We start from the raw sequence: 13,833 nt of genomic DNA on the forward strand, positions 1-13,833 counted from the left end.
CTTCCCTGTAGCTGAAGTAGCCACAGACAGCATGGGGCATGGCTGCGTTACTCCCAATACTTCTCATCTTATTATTTTTAAACAAATATAAAGTCATGACATAATTTGATCTGCAACTTGCTTTTTAAATAAAAAAAAATGTTCTCACTTTATATATCAAGAACATTTTCCTCAGTACAAAAATATATACTACTTTCTTATTACAGCCATGTAAGATTATATGGATATAACACAATGTATTTTGCTATTGCCATAATTAATGGACATTTGTGCTCAGATGCTCAGTCACTTCTGACTCTTTGTGGCCCCGTGTACTATAGCCCGCCAGGCTCCTGTTCATGGGATTTCCCAGGCAAGAATACTGGAGTGGGTTGCCATTTCCTACTTCAGGAGATCTTCCCACCCCAGGGGTTGAACCTGTGTCTCTGTGTCCCCTGAATTGGCAGGTGGATTCTTTACAACAGCTCTATTTTTTTTCTTTTTTTGCCTAATTAAATGCAATGGATTTTCTATTAACTTGAAATATTTCTGAAGGAAAGCATTCTAGAAAACAGGTTCTTTAGGTCATGGATATGTATGTTTAGTATCTTAAGAAATACTAGCAAAGTCTTCTAAAAATTTAAATTTTTTCACTCCCACCAGTAGTGTATATGAGAGCCTGTTTTCCTATCAGTATCAACCTATTTAATTTTTGTCAGTCAGATTATCCCACCCCCGCCAAAGACAAATAAAATAAGAGCTTTATTAATATAACATGTATTTTGTACTTCTCTTTTTATGTTTATTCACTATTGGTCTTTCTTAAGTCAGCTGCCTTTTTATCTTCTTTGCTTGTTTTACTACTGCTAATATTTTTCTTACTGATATCATACTTACTTTGTATATAATGGGAATGGTATATACAGTATAATTATATTTATCATATAAGTCAAATACACATAATAGAGTTACAGTTTTGCCATAAATGAAACCATTCTGTACAAGTTAGAATTCTGTCATGTTATCTGCTATTTTTTCATCATATAGTACATTATAAATATTTTTCTTTGTCATTATGTATGGATCTCTGATCCTTTTCAAAGGCTTCATAGTGTCTGGGTGTACTTTTTTTTTTAACCTCCTTTTGATGTTCCTTTGGTTGATTTTTTTTTTCATTATGCTAAGTAGTACTGTAATGAACATTCCCACACATATATCTTTATTATTTGTATCTTTATTTCCTTATGGTATATTCCTAGAAGTCTAATTGAAAGATTGTGTACATTAAGAATAGTTGTTTCTAGCTCTTTCCATGCTGCCATAATGATGTGCTTGAATGTCCTGGCTGATACTTTCAAGAGTATCAATAATGCTGAAAAGAGAGGCAAATGCCAGATGCTTATTAGGCCATGCTCATCATCCAGGTCATCGTCAGGTTTCTAACTGTGATGATGAAGCATGGTTACATTGGTGAATTTGAAATCATCGATGATCACAGGGCTGGGAAAATTGTTGGGAACCTCACAGCCAGGCTAAACAAGGGAGGAGAGATCAGCCCCAGATTTGATGTCCACCTCAGAGATCTAGAAAAATGGCAGCATAACCTGCTTCTGTCCCATCAGCCTGGTTTCACTGTACTGACAATCCTACCTGGCATCATGGACCATAAAGAAGCAAGACAAAAACACACAGGAGGGAAAATGCTTGGATTCTTTTTCTAGGGATGTAATACATACAAATAAAATGCCTCAGAGGATCAAAAAAACAGTTGTTTCTAGATTTTTTTCTAGGAAAGTTGGACCAGATTATATACTCACCAAAAGTGTCTGAAATAGGCCTTCATACTTAAGGATGGGGAATAGATGAGTTCTACAGTCCTTCCAATACTTGAAATCTTGACAGTGTTGGCATGTAGTATGTTTATACATAGATCTTAGGGTAGTTCATTTATTCAAAAGGTGCACTAACAAAATTTGGGTGATACATATATCTCTTGAGATTTAGTTCATTTATTGAATTATATTCATAGCAAGGAAAGGTTAAACCACATTCAAAATTACTGTATATTATAACAGCAGATCAGATCAGATCAGATCAGTCGCTCAGTCGTGTCCGACTCTTTGCGACCCCGTGAATCGCAGCACGCCAGGCCTCCCTGTCCATCACCAACTCCCGGAGTTCACTCAGACTCACGTCCATCGAGTCAGTGATGCCATCCAGCCATCTCATCCTCTGTCATCCCCTTCTCCTCCTGCCCCCAATCCCTCCCAGCATCAGAGTCTTTTCCAATGAGTCAACTCTTCGCATGAGGTGGCCAAAGTACTGGAGTTTCAGCTTTAGCATCATTCCTTCCAAAGAAATCCCAGGGCTGATCTCCTTCAGAATGGACTGGTTGGATCTCCTTGCAGGCCAAGGGACTCTCAAGAGTCTCCCCCAACACCACAGTTCAAAAGCATCAATTCTTCAGCGCTCAGCTTTCTTCACAGTCCAACTCTCACATCCATACATGACCACAGGAAAAACCATAGCCTTGACTAGACGAACCTTTGTTGGCAAAAATACTTCTCAAGTAGTTTATGTACACAACGCTCCTAAACAAGAATTTCTAATGAATTTTTTCATAGTGTGAAGAAACCAAAATTGTTTTTAGCATATGGCTTTAATTCTGTTAACATTCTTTTGTAGTTAATGCCTTTGTGTCCCCTTCCTTATAGTATAAAAGATGAAGAGGAACAGATGTGTCCTATTTGCTTGTTGGGCATGCTTGATGAAGAAAGTCTTACAGTGTGTGAAGACGGCTGCAGGAACAAGCTGCACCACCACTGCATGTCCATTTGTACGTGGCGCCTTTTCTCCCTGTGCTTAGTCAGCACGGTTCCTCTAACAGCTAACTGTATGATGTAGGATTTTAACATGGCCTTTGGCGACACTGGTGAGGGGCGAAAAGAAGTACATAACTAGGCCCTGTGTGAACTTCTCAACAAATAAGACTTTAGATCTGTTAGGAGATGAGCTGTGTGAGCAAAGAAATGTTATAAAGTGTGACCCCTGGTAATGAAAGGCGTGCACAGAATTAGAAACAGTTCCGATCTGGTGGGTGCACCTGGAGGGAAGGGGATGGAAGAATGCCTGGGCAGGGCGTGCCAGAGAGGGTAACGTCAAAGCAAGGTTTGCATGATGTGACCAGATTATCAAGTGGGCAGGATGTTTTGGAAAACAGTAAATAAGATACTTGTTACATAACTAATAGCATTTGCAAAAATTACGAGCATCAGAATAATCTAGCCTACTGCGTTTTCCTTTTAGGTAAACGTTATAGGTAAACGTCCTTTAGGTAAACGTTATATAAGTTTTGAGGCTCCTTCCATATATAAACCCTATACTAGCCATTATGAATAATTATTACATAAATAGTAAATGTTAAACATTTATGTTTTTGTAAGTTTTTTTCCCATAATTTTTCAGGGGCAGAAGAATGTAGAAGAAATAGAGAACCTTTAATATGTCCCCTTTGTAGGTCAAAGTGGAGATCCCACGATTTCTACAGGTAATAATTATGCGTTAATGATTTGGATATGTTTAATAAAGAATAAAAATGCTCTCACAGTGTCCTTTAAATCTGCTAATTCTTCTTAGCAATCTCTGTTCACTTTTCATTCAGCCACGAGTTGTCCAGCCCTGTGGATTCCCCTTCTCCCCTGCGAGCTCCACAGCAGCAGACCACCCAGCAGCATGCCTTGGCTGGGTCCCAGCGGAGGAATCAGGAGGGCAGTCTTACCCTTACTCATTACGGGACTCAGCAGATCCCTCCTTCTTACAAAGATTTAGCTGAGCCTTGGATTCAGGCAAGTAGTTCTTGTTCTTCATGCCTCAAAGAACCATTTGAGGCTAGTTAATGTAGTTGTCTCCCCAGTTTATAATTTAAGAAAGTACTTTTGCTTGCTTCCATCATGACTTGTATTCCACTGAAAATTTTAATTTGACCTTTGGTGTTAATACTTTGCTGGGGCTTCCCAGGTGGCTCATTGGTAAGAAATTCGCCTGCCGGTGTGGGAAATGCAGCTTCAGTCCCTGGGTGGGGACAATCCCTTGGAGAAGGAAGTGGCAACCCATTCCAGTATTCTCTCTTGCCTGGGGAAATCCCATGGACAGAGGAGCCTGACGGGCTACAGTCCGTGGGGTCACAAAGAGTTGGACACGACTGAGCAACTAAGCATGCACGCACGCATGTATATTAATACTATGCCACTTATAATAGAGCTGGAACTTTAAAAATTCTTTGCAGTCTCACCTCCCACCTCTAGACTAAGGGACATAAAAGTGAATATCCTTAATCAAGGATAGACACTAGAACCATTTAATACCAACTTGTTCCAGTGTTCAATCCCACTCCTGCCAAGAATTTGTTATTTTTCTCACTTGTTGCCATTTAAACTCCGTTTCTCCAATTGGTATTCTCATGGCATATGTCAGGTACTTAATACTTAATGAATGGATGAATAAGAAAAAATATATGGCATTTACCTTGTATATTAGTCATTTTTATTTGTAAGAGTAGTTTCCATTCCTTTACCTTCTCTTCTGCTTAAATGCTTTCTCATCCTTAGTAGATCAGAATTTCAGTTGGTTGGTTGGATTCTAATGGTTTTCTTTGTTGTTATCTGCTTAGTCTATTATTTTTTAAAATGTATAATCCAAAACCAGACAATATCTCTAATAGATTATAGTGAAATAAAATGTTTTTGATAATCTGGTAAATTCTATTGAATTTGTAAGCAGACACAGGTTAACTCATTACACTTATACATACAACAGTAGAATTTCTCTTTTTCTTTTTGTGACTGTTATAGTCCTGAAGCTTTAGAATTCTCTTTTCTTAGCATGTTAACAACCCAATAGGATTCTAATAAAATTTACAGACTTAATAAATATTTTATCTAATTCATTAATGGTATTTAACATAGCCCCTCACCTGCCCCTTCATGATTCCTCAGGAAAACTCTCAAGTTGATACTGAGTCTTGGATGCCATTTTTTCAAGGCAGAGGTCTAGTTTGTTTTGCTTAAGCTGTAGGTTGGACTAAGCTATATATTCTTGTTTTTTTAGGAGGAGTATCATATAAGACATAAGACTCGTGGTATGCTATTTAACAGTGCTGTGCTTAGTCGCTCAGTTCTGTCCAACTCTTTGCAACCCCAGGGACTGCAGTCCGCCAGGCTCCTACATCCATGGGGATTCTCCAGGCAAGAATACTGGAGTGGGTTCCCATGCCCTCCTCCAAGAAGTCTTCCCAACCCAGGGATCGAACCCAGGTCTCCCACACTGCAGGCAGATTCTTTACCATCTGAGACACCAGAGAAGCCCCATTTAACAGTGCTAGGCATACAATCAATTCACTAGATTCTAATTGATTTAAGTCTCCTTTACTATCATTCTAAAACAGAACACACAAAAACTGTCATTATTTGTTTCCCCCAAATCATGTTTATTCAGTCTCTAATAGTTAGAAATTTTTCATATAATGTTATCTTAGACATTGTTTACTTTTAGCTAACTGATCCATAATGTCAAGACCATGCACCCCTTCTTTCAGGACTTTCTGGCTTTGCAGAAGTGGTAGTAATTACTATAATGATATACACTTCAATTATTATACGTATTTTTCATTATCCTTTGCTGATTTGAACACAGTTGTTGTTTTTTAGTCTTTTGGGTTTTTCCACTCTATTCATTGTATTTTTTTCTAATTAACCAAGTAAGAGAAATTCTGTTAACTTCTTAAACACCTTGCTCTAGTACCTTTCTTGATTTGGTCTTTTAAAATCTTGCTTCAGTTTTTTCTCTGCAAACTATGTTAACAAAAATAAAAATTTGGGGTTCTTCACAGATACATTTAGTTTAAGTACAGGAGCACAGAAATATATATATATCTATCTGATTACTTAATGGTGTTCACTCTTAGTTTTACTGGAGCTAATAAATGTTAAGGACTTTTGATAATTACTAGTTAAATTTGAGTAGGTTCTTATGGACACATTTGAAAATTTTATAGTATGGTGAAGATTTAAGAAATGTCCTATTTTCCTTTAGTAATCAAAAGTCATACTTAATTCAAAACACTTTAGTTTTTCTTCACATTGAATTCATTTTGTCTGTTTGACTATAGGTATTTGGAATGGAACTCGTTGGCTGCTTATTTTCTAGAAACTGGAATGTAAGAGAGATGGCTCTCAGACGTCTTTCCCACGACGTTAGTGGGGCTCTGCTGTTGGCAAATGGGGAGAGCACTGGAAATTCTGGGAGCAGTAGCGGAAGCGGTCCAAGTGCTGGAGCCACCAGTGGGTCTTCCCAGACCAGTATCTCAGGAGATGTGGTGGAGGCATGCTGCAACGTTTTGTCAATGGTCTGTGCTGACCCTGTCTACAAAGTGTACGTTGCTGCTTTAGTAAGTAGCTTTATTCTCTAACTGTACCTTTTTTGGGTTTGCGTTGGGTTGTTGGTTTGTTTTCTTTTTTTCCTTCTTGACAGCTTGCAGATATCATTTTTAAGATTCAGTAAAACTACATAATTTGATTTTGGAAAATCCAAATTTTGTTTTTATTTTATAATCCCAGGAAATTGGAATTTTCCGTTTAGCATCTTCATCTAGATTCTACTTATTTTAATCTGGTCAAGTTTTCTTATATGCTCTTCTAAAGTAGCAATAGTTAGCTGTTCATATCTTTGTTTGCCTTACCTTACACACGACCAGATTGAAAATATTTTATGGGATAGCAAAGTAACCAAAGTTACCTTTGGTTTTATAAAAAATTTAGTATTAGACATTAAGAGCTGATTTTTAATAAACATTGTATGGAAATTCAGAAACCTTTTCACAAAAGAGGGCTCTGTAACATAAATTACTGAGTTTTTCTAGTTTAATCTGTTAGAAGCTGTGTTTCATGGTGAGACAGAATGACAAGGAGGCTGTTCTGTAATTTTGTAAGCTAAAATTATGAGTATGTACATCTTTAGAACAGTTTCTCAGCCTCCACACTTACTGACATTGAGACAGGCATCTTATGCGTCGCAGGATGTTTAGCGACATTCCTGGTCTTTACCCACTACATGGCAGTGGCAACCCTCTCCTCTCCTTAGTCATAACCACCAGTAGTGTCTCCAAGCATTGCTCAGTGTCTCCTGAGGGTTAAAAATGCCCTCAGTTCAGAACCAGTGCTTCAGAATAACTCTTACCTGATCTTTTGAAAACTCATTCATCTCTCTGCTTCTGCTCTTCCATGCGTGCTAAGTCACTTCAGTTTTGTCTGATTCTTTGTGACCGAATGGACTATAGCCCTCTAGGCTCCTCTGTCCATGGGATTCTCCAGACAAGAACACTGGAGTGGGTTGCCATGCCCTCCGCCAGGGGATCTTCCCCACCCAGGGATGGAACCAGAGTCTCTTCTGTCTCCTGCGTTGGCAGGCCGGTTCTCTGCCACTAGCGCCACCTGGAAACTTCCACTCTTACTCTTTTTCTAATCCATCCTCTAACAACTATGCCTGTAAAATCTTTTTGAATAGCAGTATGGCGTAGGGTTATGAACATTAGTTTGGAGTCAAAATGGAGTGAACTCATAATTTACCATCCCAACTGGAATACTTGAATAATTTGCTAGTTAAACTGGGACTAGCCTAGGCTGTCTGGTCAAAATCAGAGAGAACTTGATTCAAATTCCCATTCTCCAGTGTGCTGGCAGTGTAACTTTAGGACTCTTAAATTTTAGCTTCCTCACCTATAAAATAATGAAAATATTTATCTCTCAGGTTTGAAATAGAAACCTCTAACCATAATGTCTAGTGCATTATAGCAAAGTTGAATATAGTGGCCATCATTATTCCTTAAATGCCACTTTATTCCCCAGCTCAGAAACCTTTAGAGGTTTCTGTTTCTTCAACAGCATTTCCTAAAGCATATTCTGTGGAAGTCTGGATGGGTTATGAGAAGTTCCCTGAAGAAAGAGTCTGTGTTCAGTTAAAATTGGTAAGCACAGAGTCACATGAGGTTAAATGGGTCTATTCACTGAAAGGCTTCTAGGAAGCTTTATAAGTTAATATACATTAGGAATCTAATCATAGCATAAGATGCATTATCTCCCAGACTTATCTTACCATGGTCTGTTTTTCATGTTAGCATCTTGAGGGACCCAGCATCCTACAGAATACTATAGAATAAAGACCAGCATGCTGTAGAATAAAGATTACTTCTTTCTTCTGTTTTCCAGCATAGAGCTTCAGACATACTGAACTGTTTGGTATACCGCTTTACCATCCAGTTGTTTATTACCAAGTTCAGATGGTGCCCCAGTGCACTTGTGAGCTCCTAGAGTAGAGGGGCTCTGAATGATACTGTCTTCCGATTCCTCTACGGTTACTTAGTGTGCCAGACACCGTGGGGGCAGGTGTGGTTCCTGCCCTTAGAGCTCTCCTTTCCCTCTCCCCCTTCCTCTTGCCCTTCTTTGTTTTCTCTTCTCCTCTCTCCCCATATATAATTTTTTGCTGAACCATTTGAAAGTTGTGTGTAGGCATCATGACATTTCACTTCCAATACTCTAGCATGTATCTCTAATTATCTCTTAAGAACAGATACATTATTCTGTATAACCACAATGCAGTCAGCAAGCTCTGAAAATTTAGCATTAAAACAATATTATTATGTACTATAAAGTCCATATTCAAATATCCCCAGCTGTCCCAACTGTGTCCTTTACAGCTAAAACCACAGACTTTACTCAGATTTCATCGGGTTTTCCATTAATGTCTTTTTTCTCTTCTAGGATCCAATCCACAATCTCACATGTCATTTAGTTATCATGCCCCCTTAATCTCTTCCCATCTGGGACAGTCCCTCAATCTTTCCTTGTCTTTTGTAGACCTTGACACTTTTGAAGTGTATTGGCCAGTTATTTTGAAGAATGTCACTCAGTTTGGTTTTATCTGGTATTTTCTCATGATCACACTATGCATTTTTTGTAAGAACACCAGAGGTGATGTGCCTTTCTCAGTGCTTCAGTATCGGGGGTGCATCACATTGGTGTGTCTTATGGTTGGTGATGCCATCATCCTTCATCACTGGCTTGCGGGGATATCTACTGGGTGCTGTGAATTCACTCTTAGTAAGGGTCTTCGGGCAGATACTTTGAGACTATGTAAAAACTCTGTTTCTAGCCACAGAGTTATCTTGCCTACAGCAATCATTACTGTAGTATCCTAATGATGAGCTTCTATTTCCCATATTCCTTCTGTAGTATTTAATTGTAACTCTTTTATGAAAAAGATCTGTCTTATTTATATATTTATTCAGTTTTTCATTTCTGTCACCATAGACTTATGGGTATTTATTTTATTCTTTGGGTTATATTTCAGTACTGTCATCATTTACTTTGTTGCCCAAATTATTCCAGCTTTAGCCATTAGAGGCTCTTTCAGATTGGCTCCTTTTCTCATTTTCTTTTTAAAATAACTATTTTGAAATTAATTCAGACATTTAAAAATTACAAAAAATAGTTGAGAGTTCCCTATTTATTCAGTCTTTTATTTGTATCAACTCATGGATTCTTATTTATGGGTCATAATCTATTCCTATCATTGTTTTATTTCTCAAAGTGTCTCAGACTAGGCCATTGTCTCTGATGCTTTTTAAGTGTAGTTAAACTGACCTTCAGTCTTTTTCCCCCAGAAAACGTTGAGAGCCATGCTAGTATATACTCCTTGCCATAGTCTGGCAGAAAGAATCAAACTGCAGAGACTTCTCCGGCCAGTTGTAGACACCATCCTAGTCAAGTGTGCAGACGTCAATAGGTAAGGCCCTATAAATGAACTGATTCAAACCCGCTTGTCCTAAAAGCCTAGCACGGAGCCTCACACCTGCTGAGTGTAGGATACATGCTTATTAAATGAGGTCTGGAATATTGTTTTCTAATGTGAGATTTGAAATTACCATGTAACGTTTAAAGCTCTTAAGGACTAGAAAGAAGAACTAATGGCAGGTGAAAAACAGGATAACAAACTGCATGGACCTCCACATTATTGTGATTCTTTTATTTTAAAGTAATATGCTTAAAACTGAAATCCAGTTGATAAGAATAGCTGATATATGAGGTATAATCTCATTTTAGAGAATGAATTACACAGGATAGGAACCAATAAAATTATTACACATGGTTTGTATTATCAGGACCAAAAAAAAAGATTTAAAAAAAACTTCATAATTTTGTGATGGAATTTTACTCTATGACACTTTATGTCAAATAACAATAATTCTATATATCCCTGCAATATCCTTAAAAATCAGCAAGGGACAGAACAGCCCTAATAGGAGGTATAAAACACAAAGTAGAGAAATGAGGTATGGTGATAAAGGAACATGACGAGCTATGCTTTTATTAGACCACTGGTTCTTTCTCTCTCTCTCCTTTTTTTCCCCTTTCCATAAAGTGGGAGGAAAAGACCATTTTTCATACAAAAAGCATAACCCAGTCAACACATTGGGCAGTTCTAATCTCTTCATGTCCCAGCAGATCCCAGGTGGTTAGGAGCACTGAGTCCCTTAGTTTGCCCCTGCAGTTACCTCCTTTTGGAGCTCTTCCAGGCCAACTTTGTCTTCCTCCCTAAATCACACAGACATAAATCTCTACAGACATAGTCTGTAGAGGGTCTCACAATTTCAGCACTTAACTTTGACTTGTTTGTCATCTTTTCAAGTCTTTCACCTCCATTTTCTCTCTGCACAAGACTACACATTGTAAGAATTAGAGGTTTTCTTGTTGCTTAGAGAGAACACTATAAATATCTGAGAAAAATTAACATATTTGTAAAATGCCTAGAAAAGTAATTTCATTTCTTAATATCATATTGGTTTGGGGTTTTGGTTTTTTTTCCCCTGAGAATTTCAGTGCTTTTATAGCAATTGTTTTGTTGTCCACTCTGAAATTCTAAAGTCAGGTTGTTTGGTCACTTGAATGATGGAACATTATAAGAAATATGGTAAAGAGATTTTATGATATTTAGAAGTCACTCTGGCTATATAAAAAGAATATAAAGTTTTAGATGGGAAGATTTTGTTTTTAATTTAACAATTCTTAGTGAAAATCCAGAAATCCAGAAATCAAAATATTGGAATCTTCTTTCTTATTTTAACAATATATGATAATGAAAATAAGCCTTTTATATGGTTTGATATTTAAATTAATACTTGTGTAAGAACCAGTAGTGAAGATTCTGTGTTTAACATAGAGAATAAGGTAAAATTTAAGAAATTAGAGCTAATAATAAATATTATGACTGATAGTGACATCAATGATGCAATTCTAGTGATAGTCCTGAAAAACATTTTGTCCCACCTTTTCACATGGCGTTACATTACTACTCTCCTTTTAATATGTATTTTATCCAAGACTCAAGTCTGATGTTGCTTCCTTTCATTTTTAGTCGCACAAGTCAGCTGTCTATATCAACGCTATTGGAATTGTGCAAAGGCCAAGCAGGAGAGTTGGCAGTTGGCAGAGAAATACTTAAAGCTGGTAATAACTTTTCACTTAAAATTAATATAGCATATTTTATCATTTTCCTTAGACAGTCTAATCTCATCTCTAATATGGCCGTTGCAGGATTTTGAAGTAATTTTATAAATTGACTTGGTCAGCCAACATTTAAAATAGGAATTAATCTGAAAGATAAATTCTTAAAATTAATATAATTTAGAATATTTTTATTAAACGTAACTTGATCATATTTTTAGGTTTTAATATCACTATTTTTCAGTTATTTTTGCTTTCCTTTTTGTAGGATCCATTGGTATTGGTGGTGTTGATTATGTCTTAAATTGTATTCTTGGAAACCAAACTGAATCAAACAACTGGCAAGAACTCCTGGGCCGGCTCTGTCTCATAGATAGACTGCTGTTGGAATTTCCTGCTGAATTTTACCCTCATATTGTCAGTACTGATATTTCACAAGCTGAGCCTGTTGAAGTCAGGTAATTTTTCTTCTGAAAATGTGTTTCTTTTCCTCTTCTTACCTAACCCATCCCACGCCCACCATTACCTATCCAAGAAGGACACATTTTAGATTAATGAGACTCAGAAACTTCAGAGCACATACAGGTTACCAGTACTCAAATATTTGATTGACAAACACCTAAAGTCTAGGCTATTTAAAATAAAATATATAGATCTTTTATACTGAAGCAGTTTTTTTTTTTTTTTTAAATGTAAAAGCTGTAAAGTAGTACCCTTTTACTTCTATACACTTTGCAGTAATTTTAACTTGTTTCATAATTGAATGTGCTTTTTCTTTCAGGTATAAGAAGCTGCTGTCCCTCCTGACCTTTGCTTTGCAGTCCATTGATAATTCCCACTCAATGGTTGGTAAACTCTCCCGAAGGATATATTTGAGTTCTGCAAGAATGGTTACTGCAGTACCCCATGTATTTTCAAAACTGTTAGAAATGCTGAACGTTTCTAGTTCCACTCATTTTACCAGGATGCGGCGTCGTTTGATGGCTATTGCAGATGAGGTGGAAATTGCTGAGGCCATTCAGCTGGGCGTAGAAGACACTTTGGATGGTCGACATGACCGCTTTTTGCAGGCATCTGCCCCTAACAGCTATCCAGAAGCCATGGACAATAGTTCCTTTGAACGCATGGACCATTTAGAGAAAACTGGAAAAGGACTGTGTGCTACAAAATTGAGTGCCAGTTCAGAGGACATTTCTGACCGACTGGCCAGCATTTCAGTAGGACTTCCTAGTTCAACAACAATGGAGCAACCAAAGCCAATGGTTCAAACAAAGGGCAGACCCCACAGTCAGTGTCTGAACGCGTCTCCTGCATCTCCTCATTCCCAGTTAATGTTCCCAGCCTTGTCAACCCCTTCTTCATCAACCCCATCTGTACCATCTGGCACTGGGACAGATCTCTCTAAGCAGAGACCTCAGGGGTTTGTTCCCTGCAAAATGCCTTCTGCATCTCCTCAAACACAGCGTAAGTTTTCTCTACAGTTCCAAAGAAACTGTTCTGAAAACAAAGACTCAGATAAACTTTCCCCAATCTTCACTCAGTCAAGACCCCTACCCTCTAGTAATATACACAGGCCAAAGCCATCTCGACCTACCCCAAGTAATACAAGTAAACAGGGAGATGCCTCAAAAAATAGCATGACACTTGATTTGAACAGTAGTTCCAAATGTGATGACAGCTTTGGCAGTAGCAGCAATAGCAGTAATGCTGTTATACCCAGTGACGAGACAGTGTTCACCCCAGTAGAAGAGAAATGCAGATTAGATGTCAATACAGAGCTCAACTCCAGTATTGAGGACCTTCTTGAAGCGTCTATGCCTTCAAGTGACACAACAGTAACTTTTAAGTCAGAAGTTGCTGTGCTCTCTCCTGAAAAAGATGAAAATGATGATACCTACAAAGATGATGTGAATCATAATCAAAAGTGCAAAGAAAAGATGGAAGCTGAAGAAGAAGAAGCTTTAGCGATTGCCATGGCAATGTCAGCATCTCAGGATGCCCTCCCCGTAGTTCCTCAACTTCAGGTTGAAAATGGAGAAGATATCATCATTATTCAACAAGATGTAAGTATGGAGTCTTTTAAGTGGTTAGAGTTTCCTTGGACCATGCAATAAAATAAATCTAGTTCAGAAATATGGCTTCTAATGTGAGTTAACTATAAGAAGCAGATTTTTCACACAGAATTAATTGTACAACAATTTTTGCGTTACTGCTTGAACATAAATACTTGTTGCCTATTTCAGAGGCGCTTCTGGTTGATTCTACAATGGTGAATCACTTATGCATTTGACATTGGTTA

General features: G+C 37.7%; 1 protein-coding gene and 1 pseudogene across 5 annotated transcripts in view; both read left to right on the forward strand.

Annotated features, from left to right (window-relative positions):
* MAP3K1 (mitogen-activated protein kinase kinase kinase 1) overlaps positions 1 to 13,833 on the forward strand; it is a 77,083-nt gene that overhangs the window by 54,534 nt on the left and 8,716 nt on the right. For all 4 annotated transcript variants that reach the window (XM_086361790.1, XM_086361791.1, XM_086361793.1 and 1 more), the window contains exons 7-14: positions 2,694 to 2,815; positions 3,445 to 3,526; positions 3,641 to 3,824; positions 6,146 to 6,424; positions 9,695 to 9,816; positions 11,446 to 11,537; positions 11,803 to 11,992; positions 12,316 to 13,597. In XM_086361790.1, the coding sequence (XP_086217916.1) occupies positions 2,694 to 2,815; positions 3,445 to 3,526; positions 3,641 to 3,824; positions 6,146 to 6,424; positions 9,695 to 9,816; positions 11,446 to 11,537; positions 11,803 to 11,992; positions 12,316 to 13,597 (2,353 nt within the window). The remainder of the gene's footprint in view (positions 1 to 2,693; positions 2,816 to 3,444; positions 3,527 to 3,640; positions 3,825 to 6,145; positions 6,425 to 9,694; positions 9,817 to 11,445; positions 11,538 to 11,802; positions 11,993 to 12,315; positions 13,598 to 13,833) is intronic.
* On the forward strand, positions 1,175 to 2,454 carry LOC147350383 (small ribosomal subunit protein uS8 pseudogene; annotated as a pseudogene). Its single transcript, XR_015148805.1, has one exon. The product of XR_015148805.1 is annotated as a small ribosomal subunit protein uS8 pseudogene (transcript).

Source organism: Bos grunniens, chromosome 20, assembly GCF_055505025.1.
Source record: "Bos grunniens cultivar Pamir isolate PY7600 chromosome 20, Bosgru_T2T1.0, whole genome shotgun sequence".
Taxonomy (NCBI): domain Eukaryota; kingdom Metazoa; phylum Chordata; class Mammalia; order Artiodactyla; family Bovidae; genus Bos; species Bos grunniens.